Consider the following 18,560-nt stretch of genomic DNA (forward strand, 5'->3'; position numbering starts at 1 on the left):
AAGAAATTCGTCGGCTCACGGGCGCGAACCATCGAACCAACAAATTCAGGAGGCATAGTGAAGCATTCTAGACCACAAACCACCGCAAGAGGGTATAAGTTTTACGCCACCTCTCAACTACAAATACCCTGTCGCGCTCAGGTATTCGTTGTTATGGAGTCAGCATCAACCCACCTCGACCTCGGTAACGTTGTAGTTGAGAGGTGGCGTAAACCTATACCCTCTTGCGGTGGCTGTGTGGTTCTAATGCTTCACTGTGCGCCTTGAATTTGTTGGTTCTTATCAACTAAAAAAATTCATGAATTTGTTGGTTCTTATCAAAAAAAATTCATGAATTTGTTGGTTCGATGGTTCGCGCCCGTGAGCCGACGAATTTCTTATCGACTAAAAAATTCCCCTTCGGTTGACATATATGAATTGAGGAGCGAGAGATGTGTATTTCTGGTGATAGAAGTTCACTCTCGACGTGGTTCGGAAGTCACGTAAAGCCGTTGGTCCCGTTGCTGGATAACCACTGGTTCCATGCAACGTAAAAACACCATACAAACAATTACCATATATGAAAATATATTAATGCCGAGGTAGAGCGAATTAGATATTAAAGGACATTTGTAGCTTGATGTATGTATGTATATGAATAACGGTAATGTGATATGACATATATATATAGATATATATAGTATATATATATATATATATATATATATATATATATATATATATATATTATATATATGTATATATATATATATATATATATATATATACTATATATATATATATATATACTTACCGAGCAGGTTCTTTCTCCTCGAAAGCTTGAGAGATCTAGCGAAAGGTTGGCAAAGAGCCAAGGAAACGCTTTCCTTGTTTATTGACCAAACATTTCTGGACTTCTCTCGCATCCGGGGCTGAAAAAGCACTGGATAATTAACAAGGGAAAGAAAACTCAGTTGGAGAAGCTTTTTTTTATATAAAACTGTCTAAAACAAACTCAAAAGAAAAAAAATCTCATTAACTACGTGAGTCCCACTAAAAGACTACTAAAGGTTTGTATGTGTGTGTGTATGTATACGTGTATATTATAATTATATTAATATATATAATATATATTATAATATATATTATATTATATATAATATAATGTTAGCCTTTAACGTTATGCAACATAATTAACAGTGCCTATCTTTGGCCTGTTTTAAATGGTTAAGTGGTATTGAACTTATTGGCATCGTGCTAACTGCTTTTGACTTTAGAATGTGTGTGTGTGAGAGAGAGAGAGAGGACAATTTTCTGTATATATGATTAAAATTAATCGCATTTGCTTTAAGCGTGGTTGGTATGGTATTGGCGTCCCATCTCGGTGGTCGAAAGTTCGATTCTCGGCCATTCCATTGAGGAGTGAGAGATCTGTATTTCTGGCGATAGAAGTTCACTCTCGACGTGGTTCGGAAGTCACGTAAAGCCGTTTATCCCGTTGTGTATAACCATACAGGTTCCATGCAACGTAAAATCACCATACAAACAAGCATTTCTTTTGCCAGAAAAATTCGAAGATGAAATTAACATTGAATTAAGATTCCTGCTTCATTCCTGACTGATCTTCAGAGGACGAAAATCTCAAATGTCAGCGGTGAATGAATGAATATAGAATTTAGGCCAAAGGCCAAGCGTTAGGGACCTAAGAGGTCATTCAGCGCTGAAATGGAAATTGGCTGTAAAAGGTTTGAAAGGTGTGACAAGAGGTAAACCTTGCAGTTGCACTATGAGTCATTTGTTAGGAGAGGGTGGAAAGTAAAATGAAGAAAGATAGAGGATATGAAAGGAGGTACAGCAAAACGAACAAAAGGGGTTGCATCTAGGGGTCGAAAGGACCTTAAGTAATGCCTACAGTGCACCTCCCCAACGGGGAATGTCAGTGGTTAAAATCAAGAGAGAGAAAATTCTCGTCTATTAGGGAAAACTCAACAAATAATTTGTATCTGTTGATTTTCAAGTCATTTTTGCTGTACCTCCGTTCATAGTCTCTTTCTTCCATCTTACTTTCTACCCGCTCCTCACAATTGCGAGGTTTTCTTCCTGTTGCGACTTTCTAACCTTTTACCATCTTGTTTATCTGTTTGTTTGTTTGTGGTGTTTTAAATTTGAATGGAACCAGTGGTTATTCAGCAACGGGACCAACTGCTTTAGGTGACTTTCGAGAGACAACTTCCATCACAAGAAATACACATCTCTCACCCCTCAATGGAATGCCCGAGAATCAAACTCGCGACCAATGAGGTGGCAGGTCGACACCATACCGACCACGCCGTTGAGGCACTTTTTTTACTATCAAATTCAGTTTCAGCTCCTTTGGTCTAAATTCTAAATGCTGTCAATATGCCAACTTGTATACCAGAGCTCAACGACCAACCATCCTTTCACATTGCGTAAACCGATTATTTCTGATCTTTTTATTTTATTTATTTTCGTTTTCAGGGCCACTTAGTGATTTAATCATCCCTTTGCATCGCGTAACCCGATTATTTTCAATCTTTTTATTTATTTTTCATTTTCGTTTTAAGGGTCGCTTAGCGATTTTGCCAGTTGGTGATAAATGGTTCTCTTCAGCTTGGCTGTATCTGTTAGTTTTCAAAGCTTTTGCTTTTAAGAATTTATATTTCACGTTTCATAGATTTAACTTTGACATATTAAACGAAAATTTCCTTGAAGTTTGTTTTCGACCAATTTGTACATTTACTTTTGCAACTAAGTTTATATTCGTGTGTTATTTTCGTGTGTGTGTTTTTTTTTTTTTTTTTTTTTTTTTTTTTTTTTTTTTTTTTTTTTTTTTTTGTTTTTTTTTTTTTTTTTTTTTTTTTTTTTTTGCGTGAAAATGGTTTAAGTTCCGGAAAAATTAATTCCGTCGTATTTGTCATCCTTATCATTTTAAAATGGCACACACACACACACACACACACACACACACATATATATATATATATATATATATATATATATATATATGTATATAAATATGTATATTATATATATATATATAATTATGTGTATATATATATATATATATATATATATATATATATATATATATATAATGTATGTATATATATGTATATATAAATTTTAATCACATCACCGTGATTCATATACATGCATAAAACTACAACTATCCTTTCACATCCAATTCGCTCTACCTCAGAGTTAATACATTTTCGTATATGTTAACCAAATATAATAATTCCGAGGTAGGGCGAATTGGATATTTTTAGTACCTGAATGCATATATATATATATATATATATATATATATATATATAATATATATATATATTATATCGATATATATATCTATATATAGATACTATTCATTATATAAATTTATATTATATATAGTTATATAATATTTAAATTTTTTAAATTTTTAATACTATATAATATTATATATTATAAGTATATTTATATTATTATATAAATAATCTATATCTATATAATATCGATATATAGATATAGATATTTATATTATATATATATATATAATATATATTATAACTTATTATATAGCTATAAAATATGTAATTATATACGTCAACATGAATATACAAGAGAGAGAGAGAGATTGCCCTATTAATGGGAGTGACCCTACATCATAAAAGGTTCAGTGACTACCCATTGCACAGACACTTGCCAAGTGCAGCAGCAAGATTAGCATTTATGACCACATAAACGTGGAACTAGGAACTACGACGTAACAAACCTGACATTATTGAGTGGAGTAGAGGAAAACGTGAATAGTTTTGCAACCAAATTGCGAGACAGCTTTAAGTCAAGTCGCAGACGGTCGGTTATAGCTTCTTCTACGTAGGAACTAAGACCGAAACTTTCTTTTAAGTCACTAATAAGCAATTATGAAGTCACGGGACGTCAACAGGTTTGCAAAATTAACCAAATTCTTTATTATTTTTTATCCATTTTTTTCCCTTGAAGAAACGTTTGGAGATCGTGTGGGTAATGCTGGCCAATAATTATTCTTGTTTATATTTGGTTTAGTAATTCTATATACATACGGTTTTGTATTCATGTTATTTATCATGTCCTTTTTCAATCATGAACATAGTACGAGTCCCTAAGAGTGGACCTGTGAACAAGAACAATGTTCTCTTTTTCATTTACAATAAAACACACAATTTGTACGTAGTGACACATGTTAACATCATCTAACAATAATAATAATGCATGCTAATATATATAATGCTACATATTAACTCAAAAGTTTTAAGTACATCTTAGTTTTACCAGACCATTGAGCTTATGAACAGCTCTCCTCGATGGATTAGCTATTTTTATATGGCTAGCAACCAACTGGTTACTTAGCAACGGGACCTACAGCTTACTGTGGGGTCCGTACCACATCGAGAAATGAATTTCTACCACCAGAAATTAATTCCTATGATTCCGCGTTGGCAGAGCGGGGAATCGAACCCGGACCCTGAGATCGGTTGTCGAACATGTAACTGACTCGTCCAACGAGGAAATCACATTCACTCAAAATTATTCAAGGTTATAGCACTGGCTTATAAACCCTTATGTCGTCTTTGGTATATAAAAAATTGTCTCCCCTTTATTGAAATGACGGAGCATAAACATGTTTGTCTATTTTACAGGACGTGACGAGTAAGACAATAAGAATAGCTGGTATATATAGGAAAGCTAATTATTTGGTCTGAGCATGCGCTGTTTTTCGTGAACGGAAGTTAACTATACGGAAAGTTAAACAATGCGTGATCCGACCTCCAGCTTACTTGGGGCATGTGCTAAAATCTAAGGTCAAATCGAGTATTGTTTCACGAACGAAAATTAAAATAAATACGCTATATTTTATTGAAATAATTTTGCTGTGCTATTTAACACAAACATTGTTTATTTGTTTACATTTTCATTCTAATCAATAAATCATAAATATCATATCCTAAAACTCCTTTCTCAGACCTTTTTAAATTTTCCTACCACCCCCCCTCCCTCCAAAAAGAACAACAAGGAAAGTAGTTTGTAAGCTTACTCCCCGCGTAAGCGAAAAGTCCGTCAAGGAACAAGCTGATTACCCCGTTTCGTGAAGACCTCCTAATATGAAATGAAAACATAATCTTTAGAAAAAGAAAATTTATGTAAAACAACTAATTTCGTGAGGGTTGATTCAATTAATACGTTTGTTTCTTTGTTTCTTTGTTTGCATGGTGTTTTCCCGTTGCATGGAACCCGTGGTTATCCAGCAACGGGACCAACGGCTTTACGTGACTTCCGAACCACGTCGACAATGAACTTCTGTCACCAGAAATACACATCTCTCACCTCTCAATGGAATGCCCGAGAATCGAACTCGCGGTCATCAAGGAATTAATACGTAGAAAGACAGTGAAGAGGCTTAGTTGGCAAGAGCAGGCAATTATAAGAGTAAGGAGCACCCCCTTTATATTTTAACAATTATTGAGGTCTGTTTGATATATATATATATATATATATATATATATATATATATATATATATGTGTGTGTGTGGTGTGTGTGTTAAGACAGGATACGTCCAAGTATAAAAGGCTCATTAAAACACTCTGGTTTAAAGCCTAGGAATGAGTATGCACACATGTGCTTCAGAGCAAAATTGTATACATACACCTAAATATTGCACAACTAATTATATTAAAATCACACACTGAATTAAAACACGTTCCTATATAATACTGCGCACAAACGATAAATCTGAGAAATTCTCGACTCTCTTCATAGACAAAAATTGAAAAGCAAGTAAATAATAAGATTCACGAGGCACTAACACCTTGTATTTAGACGTAGTTCTTGATAAATCAAGAGAGCAAGAAAAACAATGTCTACGAAGCTTAACAGGAACGTGATGTTGGGGTATTATATTATGTCTGAATTTTTCCTCCTAATTATGTCCGCCTCGCTGTCACCCCGCCTTAGCCTCTGCAATATGCAATTTAATGGTTGCAGTAAGACTACAGATTTCGTGTTATTTCTTTATCATTACTTGTCTGCTTTAATCTTGATTTTTATATATGATGATTATAATCATCGCCTTCTTGTGCTTTTATTTTGCAGTATGCAAAAAATGGAACCACTACAACTTCGAATACAATAATGACAATCATCATCATCATCACGATATATGAATTTTTGTTGAAGTTAAGTTTGCAGGTTATTAAAAACAACTGTATTTGCACACCATAACTTCCAGCGAATTATGGCAATCATATCCAATTTTCATGGACACACGGGTATTACTAACAGGTAATAATAATTACGTTTCTTTTATTTTACAATAAGCAAAATAGCTACTATTAAACAATAAGTGTCACTATATGGTAGTTATTTTGCATAATCTGTGAAAACTTACGAAATACGGTGAAAAATATTATTGTTATTTTCAGACTGCAGATCAGACAGTAAGGATTAAGGAATATTATAATAAAGATTAAACCTAATTTTACTTATTTCATTCACTTTTGTAAGTCGATTCAAGTTGAATTTATCCAACTGGGCTTACAAGCGTCTTATTTTATATTATTTCTTCTTAAAATAGCGCAATGAAATAGCTGTCATTTTGAAGGGTTATTGGGCGCTGTAATGCATTAGACACGGTGAAACATGATATCATAGAAAATGTAATGCAAATTGGACCAATACATTTTTTTATAATAATTTTAAAAATATTTTTTGGACCAATACTTATTTACATTAATCTTTTAATATTTTTTTTTATTTCGAAGTTCAGTAACTATTGAATTTCGACTTTTAGAGGCGAGTTTTGATTAGTTTTATAACAAAATTATATAATCTTACAATATATGACTTAAAACTTTAAAAGAATCGGTAGAAAATCTGTTTTAGGAAATTCTGAAAAATCCGAATTTTCGGTTTACAATTTTGAAAACTCAACACTGCATGTGAAAGGAAACAGCAAAATGCCTTTTTACATTTTAAAATTATTGTCAAAATCCTTGATTCTATACACATCTGAATGTGGTTATCTTCATAAAATCTTGATTTTGAGAAAAAAAAACAAGTTAAAGCTTTTCTAAGTTTAAGACACACGCACCTGAATTATGGGATTTTTTTCTTATTTTCTTAAAGAAAAACGTATCTATCTTAACACAGACATTCTGCTTTTTCAAAGCATTTTTAGCAGCTCAAAAATGTATATATTGTCTAAAGAAAAATTATATCCTCCTCTCGCTTGCCTGCTTATCTTTCTTCTCCAGCCAAACACTTTCAAAACCACCCCAAGGTTATAACTTTGTGGGCTCCTATTTAAAATTTTGGATGAATTTTCTCTAATGGGCCTAAGCTTCATTTTTCTTTATACTCAGCATCCTTTAACACTCGATATCAGACGGCACTGAGTGCCACTGATGAATGCCAGCCTAAGGAGCTCTTGCCTTTCATGTTTCATCATTTTGTTGCTGTGTTTTGGGTATCAAGAAATGAACTTGCTCTCAGTTCCTCTTTGTCCTGAATACTTAAGATTTAATAGGAATGCCTCCTATAACGTCATTTATTATAGACACACACACACACAACCAAGGTTGTGCTACACAGTTCTCATTTGTAGTGCACAGGTGGCTGTAGTAAATAACTTTTCTCTGATGCACATTTTCCACAATTTTGAATGAAGAGCATCATTTCTATTTGCCATTTGGCCTCTTAGTTTCAATAGTTGGTTTCTGTTTGTAAGATCCCATATACGCTTTTTTATGAATGATGTAGCATCTCTTGTGGAGTATAAATTGGGAACTGTGCATTATGTACATGAGATAGTGTAAGTTGATTGTACTGTCTCTTCAGAAGATTCCGACCATTCTTATTTTTTTACGTAATAACACGGCAGACAATGTTTATATCTCATTCCACTATTACAATGCGGATCTTCGCTAACAACACATTGCTACTCTCTCTCTCTCTCTCTCTCTCTCTCTCTTTTTCCTCCTCCCACACAAATTGAAGAGACTGACCGGTCTTGGTTTCGATTTTTATAAATAAAAATTATTTTATTTCTACCGAGCTTCCGTCCAGATTCTTGCAAGTATCTGTATCTAACTATCGACATTATTGAAAATGTTTGGTTAATCACGAGTAATTCTGCACAAAATCATGCACAAGAGAGTAAAAAAAATAAGCGCCTCAGTGGCGTGATCGGTTTGGTCTTGGCCTGCCACCTCGGTGGGCGCGAGTTCAATTCTCGGGCATTCCACTGAGGAGTCAGAGATGTGTATTTCTGGTGACAGAAGTTCACTCTCGACGTGATTGGAAGTCACGTAAAGCCATTGGTCCCTTTGCTGAATAACCACTGATTCGTGCAACGTAAAAACACCATACAAACAAACAAAGGAGGAAGTCCAGGTAAACAGCCTTTTCAAAAGAATAAACCACCATGTGTGTTCTGTTGTCCAGCGAAAAGTTAAGTATATCTTAGTTTAACCAGACCACTAACCTGATCAACAGCTCTCCTAGGGCTGGTTCGAAAGCTTAAATATTTTTACGTAGATAGGAAGCAATTGGTTACCTAGCAACGGGACCTACAGCTTATTGTGGGATCCGAACCACATTATATCACCAGAAATAAATTCCTGATTCCACATTAGCAGAGTGGGGAATCGAACTCGGAACGGCCGAATCGGTAGGCGAACACAACCCACTTGTCCAACGAGGAACTTGTTTACCAACGAAACACTGATAAATAAACTATTGTACGTGGCAATAAAAAGTTATATCTGAATATTTGTGTGAATAAACGAAATTATATACCAACGGTAAAGAGTAGCCTCATGAGGAGACTGTGGCAGTGTCACAATTTCTCTAAATATCCGATTTAAAGGACCAAAGCAATTGCGTAAGACACAAAACATTGTCTGTCTGGCAGAGCTGACATGTTTTCCTGACAGAAAATAGAAGAAAAACTATCCATAACCTGAACCCAAAACTCGATTTTCAGTTTTCTGTAAGAAGAAACCTATTGCGTCGGTTTTTTCTGTCCATCCGCACTTTTTCTGTCCGCCCCTCAGGTCTTAAAAACTACCTAGACTAGAGGGCTGCAAATTGGTATGTTGATCATCCACCCTACAATCATCAAACATACCAAATTGCAGCCCTCTAGCCTCAGTAGTTTTCAATTTATTTAAGGTTAAAGTTAGCCATAATCGTAGTTCTGGCAGCGCAATATGCACCAACAACATGGCCACCACCGGACCATAGCTGAGTTTCATGGGCCGCGGTTAAGAAATTTATGGGTCATGGTTGAGGCCACCACCGGACAAAAAACTCGATTTCTTCGCCGCATTTTTACTTTTATTTTTTTATAACCTACGACCTTAATTTCCTATTGACTAATGCCCCTTCTATCTATCACTAGGTTATCTTGGTTTATTAAAGAGACGGGCACGGCATAGCAACCCAAGGCTCGCTCGATCCGGCACTTCTGTGCAGATGGGTGTTATCCGATGGTAATGAATGTATATATGTATGAGGCAAAAGTTCCGTCGAGCATTGCCACCAATGGAGAGGAACTTTAATTCTTTCAAACCAATGTTCCAATAAACAGCGTCCCTCTGCATTTACGACCGGGCAACATCTATTAAAAAGTTACCAGAGGTTACTCTTTCCCCCTCTAGGTGGCACCATCTTGTTGGTTGATTTAGAATTCAGTGGTTCTCAACCTTTTTTGACCCATGCACCCTTTCACCTTATATCAGTGTGTTATTCCCCCACCCCCTTTGCAAAATTGTCTGCCTCAAAAGCTGCATTCCAAATAATATGCAACAAAATACTAACACAAACACAAGCTACGCTTTGTGTGGCCCTAGAGCCAGCTTGAGTCTGCCAATCTGTGGTCATAATTCGCCCACTGAAACTCTGAAATTCCCCCTTACCCAAATGCATGAAAGGGAAAAAGGTTTCTAGCTGGATCTCTGGGCTCCTCTAACCAAACGAGGCATGGCTCCTTCAAAATTAGATGAGTCAGGGTAGCTAAAGAGTGGGATTAATTGGCTACCATCTCTCGGGGGAAGATTCAAGTAATGACAAACAGTCCCAAGGGAGAAAAAACAGGTTATATGATAACTAAAACAACAGATTAAGTGCAGGCTTCAAAATTCTGGAAGCGAACGGTCTGACTGACAAAGCAAAACCAATTGAACCCCGAGTTCGCAGTTCCACATTAGTTATCAATAAAACACCCTATAAGATTTCAATAGGCATAATAGGTTGATTGAGAATTGTAACGAACTTACAATAACTCTCCTCAAAGCAGACTTTATACTCAATGAAATCCAAGCGCATACCCCCAATGGAGTTTACAAATGCCAGGTTGAGAACACCTTTCCTATAGGAATAAACCACTGATAACTAAAAGCAGCCTCCACTCAAGTCCTGAAATTAAAGTCGATGAGTTTCCGACACTCGCTATTTTCTCCCCCATTTAATTATCCTCGGCTTACGCAGTTCCATCTGCAATCAGTGGAATTCTCTGCGGTTCCCTTTCATTAAGCCCCAAGTCTAAAGGGAAGCAATATGAAGCCAAGGTTCCAATATGTGGTCCCACATACAATCGTCGCCGACTGCAATTAGCAGTCTTCAGAAAGATACAGGATGCGCGTGGTGTTTACAAGGGTATCACACCTTCCCAAAATAGACTTGACAATGTTTTGATGCGTGAATACGAATTGATTATAGATTTCCAATTATTTTTTGACAGTCTCCAATTGGTAGGGTTGGTGATTTTTTTTTATTAAAAAAAAGTTTTTAAAATCAGTCATTTATTTGATTTTTTGACTTATTTGTTTTTTTTATTTGTTAGATGTTTTTTCAATCCTTTTTTCTTCAAAATGCATTTTATGACAGAATTACCATTGATTTATCTTTTAGGTTTCCAGTTCTGGCCTAAAGTGTGTACTTGCAATTTTTCATATCAAAATAAATAGATGCAGCACAGTTATGCTTACGATTTTATAAACTCCAAACCATATTTTTCAATTTGTTTGCTTTCAAATAAAAAAACTAAAAGAAAATTTAAATCAAGATTTTTTAAATGAAAAATTTATGATTTAATCACTTGATTAAATCAGTTTGATTTAATCATTCCCAACCCTGCCAATTAGATATTAATCTCTTGTGCATAAACTTGAGAGTTTATAGGTTTCATAAATACATTAATATTTGGTAGGCAAAAGTCAGTATAGTCAACATTGTGTATCGTGGACCTGGAATAGCACATGGAATTTCGTCAACATTTCAACTTATATACAAAATGTTACAATCTGGTATTTCATATCTCGTCCGATAATGTCCTTTTCTAAATCGATATCATGCAAATTATACCCAATATAAGGAAATGTTTTCGATTGTTACACAATAACTGATTCCATTCAAACAACAGTGGATTTAAATCATACGTCCTGTCTCGCAAATGATTTGTGATGATTGATTTCCTGCACAAAATTGCGGATTGCAAAATTGTTTTCTGATTACCGGATGAAAACTGATTACATGCACACGATGGCATGTTTCATTCTCTCTTGAGAGCACAAGAGGATTTGAGAAACCTTTTCCGGATCCTCACTCGGGGTAATATGCGAACAATGAAGAATGGCCTTTGAAAATATTTCTGAACCGGTGTACAATACAAAACTGGTTTCAATGAAAGTTCCTTTTTTTAGAAAATGTTCCTGATTTCTAAGTATAAAACTGGTTTCAATGAAAGTCCCTGTTTCAGAGAAAGTTCCTGATTTCGAAATATAAAACTGGTTTTATGTACGAGATAATTTCAATGACAGTTCCTGTTTTTAGTAAACGTTCCTGATTTCTAAAAATAAAACTGGTTTCATGTACGAGACAACTGGTTTCAATGAAAGCCTTTTTCAGAAAGCGTTCAAGATTTCCAGATTTCTAAACATAAAACTGGTTTCATGTGCGAGATAACTGGTTTCAATGAGAGTCCCTTATTTAGAAAACGTTCTTGATTTCTATATATGAAACCGGTTTCATGTACAAGATAACTGGTTTCAATAAAAGTTTCCTATTTCCAAATTTTCCTGATTTCTAAATATAAAAGTGGTTTTATGTATGAGATAACTGGTTTCAATGAAAGTCCTTTTTTCAGAAAGCGTTCCTGACTTCTAAATATAAAACTGGTGTCTATAAAAGACCATTCTTTAGAAAACGTTCCTGATTTCTAAATATGAAACTGGTTTCATGTACGAGATAACTGGTTTCAATAAAAGCCTTTTTCAGAAAACGTTCCTGAATAGCCTATATAAAACTGGTTTCGTGTACGAGATAACTGGTTTCAATGAAAGTTCCTTTTTTAGGAAACGTTCCTGATTTCTATATATGAAACTAGTTTCATGTACGAGATAACTGGTTTCAATAAAACTCCTTTTTTTAGAAAACGTTCCTGATTTCTAAATATAAAACTGGTTTCATGTACGGGATAACTGATAGATAGAATACATATAGAATTTAGGCCAACAGCCTTAAGCGCTGGGACCTATAAGGTCATTCAGCACTGCAATGGAAATTAACAGTAAAAAGTTTGAGAAGTGTAACAGAAGGAAAGCCTCGCAGTTGCATTACGAAACAATAAGGATGGAAATTAAATGGAAGGGACCGAAACGACGCTGTAAAGAACCTTCAGTGATGTCTACGGCGTATTGTATGAGGTGCACTGACGGCACTACCACCCTACGGGGGAGGTAATTGATTTCAATTCAAGTCCCTTAATTCAGAAAACGTTCTTAATTGCTACATAAAAAAACTGGTTACATGTAGAGATAATGATAGGGAGAACAATGTTCTTGTATGCCAGGGAAATTTTTGTCTTAAGTTACATGATTCCATTCAAAACTGCCCAAGTCTTGATAAGAGCACTAAAATTTTCCTGTATAATTGGTGTTAGCAGTTCTTTTCTTTCTTTTTATTATACAAAAATCATCTGGTATTAACTTTTCTTCCAAGGGGTCTACAATGTCCTATGTTGAGCTCTTGAATCGTAACAAACATCGAAGTACCTTTTTAGAACATTACTTTTTTCAACACTTTGCATGCTACTTTTTTTATGCTGAGCCGGTACATTTTTACTTTTTCCTTGCCAACATTTGTTTGCGCGTGTGAATTCTTCTTCTGTTATAAACAGTTGTTTCTCTTCAGTTCCATTATCAATTTTTCAATATTGGTTCCCAATCACTTCTTGCGTCCTGTATTTTCCTTCAAGTTTTTCTAGTTTGTTCCCATTCACTTCCACTGGCCATTTAACTTCATTTTTTTATGAAGTTCCCATGGCTTCATATTTCTCGTTTTGCATGTTCCCAGTCTCATCCCATAGCCTCCATATTTCCTGGTTCTTAATGTTGCACCCGGTTTCTTCCCATGGTCTTCATACGTTTTGTTTATTTTATGAAGACTTAAATAGTTGACAATAAAATGACACCATTTTTGTTGAATCTCGCCATGCTGCAAATAAAATTTACCATATAGCTGAGAGAAATTACATTACTTCCTTAAAGAGGAAACTTGAAGGAATTACTCAGCCTCATCTGTGGATGACCAAACTGGCATTATCTATCTTTGGGTCAGGATTGTCTGCCATTTCACCACTGCTAACAGAACAACCTGTCGCTTTTCCTTATACTTGTCACCCTGAACCTATTCTTACTAAATTTGCATTTTGCTCTAGGGATATTAAGGCCTCGTATGTTTATAACTGATAAAATCAGTGCAGATTATTTTAGATCATTTACTAGAATACTGTTCTCCAGTGTGGATGTCCTTCAGATAGAGTGGTTCATGATGGCAAGTCTGTTTCCTAACATTAGCAGTTATGACTTGGACCATCAATGGATGGTCTCTTGTTTTTCAATTTTTCATAAGTTATATTTTAACAGATCTTTCACTTTCATAACTGATCCCTGATTCTTTTCTCCTGCTGAGAGCAACCAGATTTGCTAAACAGTAGCATCAATATGGAGTAACTATGCCTTGCTGTCAAACATCTCAGTACCAGAGGTCCTTACACACAATTGGATTGTGGAACAGGTTCCCTGAGGATGTTGTGCAACTGGAACTTCAGAAGCTCAAGCGAAGATGCAATGCATTGTTACCATAATACAATTCTCCTTGTATCTTAATCATGTACTTACATTTTTTATCTATTCCTTTTTTAATTTGTTCGTTTATTATAAGTGGTCTCTTCTTTCCCATTACTTCTCTTACTTCTTTCTAATGAACACCATATTCTTTGGAAGCTATAATTTCAAGATAATGGCCCCAGCGGGTTTGTTCCTTATGAATAATAATACAAATATGTTCTTCCCACTGACTTCTCATGGATTTATAATTCATGCTTTTCCTTCTTATGTTCCCACTGCATTATACCTTACATTTCAGTTGAAGTTGTCCCCATTTTTTTGGCCGGGAGGGAGCACATATTACTTCATTTTCTTTATAAATGTTCACAATCACTTCCAATGATCATATTTCTTGCATTTTTTTTTTATGTTTGGTCCCATTCACAGACTCCTGATAGCCGAGATCTTGCAAACTTATTCTTATTCATTTTCTAAGCCCTCCTTGCGTCTTCAATTTCTTCACGTTCATTCCTACTCATTTCCCAGGTTTTTTCTCTCTTCTTCCAGGAATTCATCTTGCAGGTGGGCTGACAAGAGCTTAAGTTTAGAAGAAGCCAGATTCTATCAACTGCAACAAGAAACCTACAGAACAGATGCCCACAGAGATCATGCAGACACTTCTCTAAAATTTCAGAAAGCACAGAGTTGCTTTCATATATGTCGCTGCATTTGAGTAATCATCCAGATAGATTTCCTCATCTGTACAAACTATGGATGGTCCTCTAGTACTCTTACAATCTGCAGGGAACATCACCACCGAAAACTCTTGGTGGATTCACGCAGCTCAGGCGTGGGCAGTTTGTATAGCTGTCATCGGAATTGCCGGAAACCTTATCAGCATCATCACCATCATTTGGCAGTTTGATCTTTGGAGGAGGTGCAAACAGAGAAGCCCAAACTGCTCATCGGCAAATTCGCGCAGTCTGGTACACCGGAAACCGGTCATACCTCTGGACGGTTACACCATGCTGCTTCTGAACCTGAGCGTGTGTGACCTGCTCTACTGCGGAGTCAACCTGCCCATAACTGCCTACACCTACAGCTACGCTTTCTGGCCGCGCAGGCCAAGCGTTGCCTTCTGCAGAGGCGCCGGTCTCTTCAGGTACCTGAATGCCCTGGTGGAGTGGCAGACTCTGGCCCTGATAACCATACAACGATGTGTCGATCTCAGACGAAGCAGGGGACTCAGGTTCTTCAAGCCGAAGCCCACCATGGTGTTCATCGTCATTATCTGGGTGTCGAGCGCTGTGCCACAGTTGATCATTCTATTGCCGGTAAGTGTGTGAATCCATCTTTATTTTTATTTAGTTACCATACGTCTGGATTGTTTGTTTGTTTGGTATCTTAGTGTTGCATGGAACCAGTGGTCATTCAGCAACGGGACCAACGGCTTTATGTGACTTCCGAACCACGTAGAGTGAACTTCTATCACCAGAAATACACATCTCTCAGCATACGTCTGGAAATCAGTAATAACTTTTCCCTTTAGCATACCAAAATCAAGACTTTGGCTGTATAAACTGTCTGACTATTGGGTCGTTCGTTTTTCATAGTCTTGTCGACGATTCCTATATTATTCCAAACAAGATCTTTGCTGGTAAAGAATAGTAATTTTAAGAAATTCCGTCTGCATAACAGCCGACCCACTAAGTATATCTTTCCTAGATAATGACCCCCTGGGGTTTTCGGAGGACTAATATTTCTACGGGTCATTATTTTTATAATATCTAGTCTCTTGTTTATGTTTTCACGGTTATCCCCAGCGGGCTTGTACTAAACACGCCGCAGAGGTGGATACATACCGGGTTAAAACCCCTGGGGGTTACTACCTAAGAAAGATCCCGAAATATATAAAAATAAAAAAAAAGTAAGCCACACCATCCTTATAAATCAGACACACACATCCAATCAAGACAGCGTCGCGAGGAAGGTTATCTGGCCAGACATTCCTTTGGGACGACAGGAATGCAATTAAAAGTTCCCCATCGTTTCTGGGAATCTCCCAAGGGAATACATCTCTCAGTGAGGGCATCTTTCTCAAAGGAATATCTGCGTGGCTAGCCAGAGTATCTTTGACAGGTCTTCCTCTGTAGAAGACGCCAATCCAATATTCTTTCAAATAACGACAATGATAATACAGTTTGTGAAATATACACACGGATATTATTGCTCTATTTTTCAGATGGAGATAGTAATAGTAGTTGTAGTTTATTAATAATAATAATAATAATAATAATAATAATAATAATAATAATAATAAATAAAAATAAAAATAATAATAATAATAATAATAATAATAATACACAGCAACGTGATCAGTTCGAAGAACAGAATCCATCTTTTACTTGAAATAAGACTTGAGGAAAAGTTAAGTATATCTTAGTTTTACCGGACCACTGAGCTGATTAACAGCTCTCCTAGGTCTGGCCCGAAGGATTAGATATATTTACGTGGCTAGGAACCGATTGGTCACCTAGCAACGGGACCTAAAGCTTATTGTGGGATCCGAACCACATTATATCGAGAAATTAATATCTATCACCAGAATTAAATTCCTCTGATTCCGCACTTGCCGAGCCGAGAATCGAACTTCGGACCACCGGATTGGTAACCGAGTGCGAAAAACACTCGTCCAACAAGGAACTAGACTTGAGGAAAACAGGAAAACAGTCTTATTGGTATCTCTTAACTCTGAATTTTGCCTGATACTAATACAAGCAAACCATTGAAAACTTCATTTCCCCAATAATAACAAGAATAACACAATTTAATACAGAATCCAGATATGATAACCGGGAAGATGCAAGAAGGTGATCATTCAATGAACCCATGCTACTAATGTCACACCATTCGTAATAATAATAATAATAATAACGGTGATATTACAACCACAATAGAATCAGTAGAAGTGATTTACGAAGTAATGAAAATGACAACTGTTGTTTCTAACAAAAATAACATCATCAGTCAAACAATCAAAAGTAAGAATGTTGTTCAGGTAACGGATAAATTTACAAGGGACATTTTGTAAGAAATAATGACAAACTGTACGAAAATGTGAATATCAATACGAGGCTGATAGTAATATATAAATGTCATTGAAATTCGTTAAACATAACTGGAACCGAAAAGTAACTGTATTAAAACGGAATGAAATATCAAAAGAGCTGAAGTGAAAATGGAATAAAATAAGAGTGTATCTTGTTTGTCCGCCCGAGTGGGGGAGGAATAGGCAAGGGACAGGGGAGGTAGGGGAGACATGGCAGCCACCCTTCTCCTGCAAACTTGTTTGTCCTTCCTGGGAGGGACGAGGTAGGTAGGGGATTGAGAAGGTAGGGGAGACATGACAGTCGCCCTTCTCCTGCAAACTTGTTTGTCCGTCCCGGGTAGGGGGCGGGATTGGGAAGGTAGGGGAGAAAGGACATCCACCCTCCTCCTGCAAACCTGTTTGTCCATCTTGGGAGGAACAAGGTGGGTAGAGGATTGGGAAGATAGTGCAGAAATTACACATCCACCCTCCTGCAAACTTATTTGTCCGTCCTGGGAGGGATGAGGTAGGTAGGGGATTGGGAAGGTAGGGGAGACATGATAGTCATCCTTCTCCTGCACACTTGTTTGTCCATCCCGGGAGGGACAGGGTAGGTAGGGGATTTGGAGGGTTGGGGAGACATGACAGTCACCCTCCTCCTGCAAACTTGTTCATCCGTCCCGGGTTGGGGGTGCGTAGGTAGGGGATTGGGAAGGTGGCGGAGAAAGGACGCATTCACCCTCCTCCCGCAAACCTGCTTGTCCGCCCTGGGTAGGTGCAGGGTAGTCAGGGGAAACATGACAGGCAGCACCGGGTTCTAGTGCAGCATACCACTTCCTATCAAGCTCATACTTCCAATAATATCCAACTATACTAACCATAATGTACATCCATTTTTTTCTGTGCAACACAGGTAGCCTACGGGAAATAGCTCCAGGACGAAATATCACAAGGCCTTGAAACAGGAAAAGACTAAGCAACATAATGAATTTGATGCATGTATGACACCAGTGCAAAATCACATAAATAGTGAAGAGAACTTACTATACACAACAAGAAGCCAATTCAGGCAAAGACCAACCCGGCCCACGCCCCCTCCTCCCTCAACCATCACCACCAATGAGTAACATGACGAAAGCCGTGTGAAGCGAGCTGACATTTTCCACCTCTTTTCATTCTGCATTATAAGTCTCAGATAACGACCATCTGACTGGCAAGACCTTCTGACGTTAATTGGCACTTAACGTCGACTTGCATAGCGTTCAGCTTGGTCATGTGATTCCCAGCTACCAACAACAGTCATTGCAAATACTGGAGCCTTTCTTTTCTAGTTTTTTTGTCTTC

The 18,560-nt window shown here is 36.7% G+C and overlaps 1 protein-coding gene and 1 long non-coding RNA gene across 2 annotated transcripts in view; one reads left to right on the forward strand and one right to left on the reverse strand.

The window, feature by feature from the left end:
• Nucleotides 1-18,560, reverse strand: part of LOC135197007 (uncharacterized) — a 491,061-nt gene that overhangs the window by 311,234 nt on the left and 161,267 nt on the right. The gene's annotated exons all lie outside the window — the stretch shown is intronic.
• LOC135197006 (protein trapped in endoderm-1-like) overlaps nucleotides 1-18,560 on the forward strand; it is a 33,171-nt gene that overhangs the window by 2,452 nt on the left and 12,159 nt on the right. Inside the window, exon 2 of the mRNA XM_064223895.1 lies at nucleotides 14,696-15,462. Within this exon, the coding sequence (XP_064079965.1) occupies nucleotides 14,899-15,462 (564 nt within the window). The 5' untranslated portion in view covers nucleotides 14,696-14,898. The remainder of the gene's footprint in view (nucleotides 1-14,695; nucleotides 15,463-18,560) is intronic.

Source organism: Macrobrachium nipponense, chromosome 18 (assembly GCF_015104395.2).
Source record: "Macrobrachium nipponense isolate FS-2020 chromosome 18, ASM1510439v2, whole genome shotgun sequence".
Classification (NCBI taxonomy): domain Eukaryota; kingdom Metazoa; phylum Arthropoda; class Malacostraca; order Decapoda; family Palaemonidae; genus Macrobrachium; species Macrobrachium nipponense.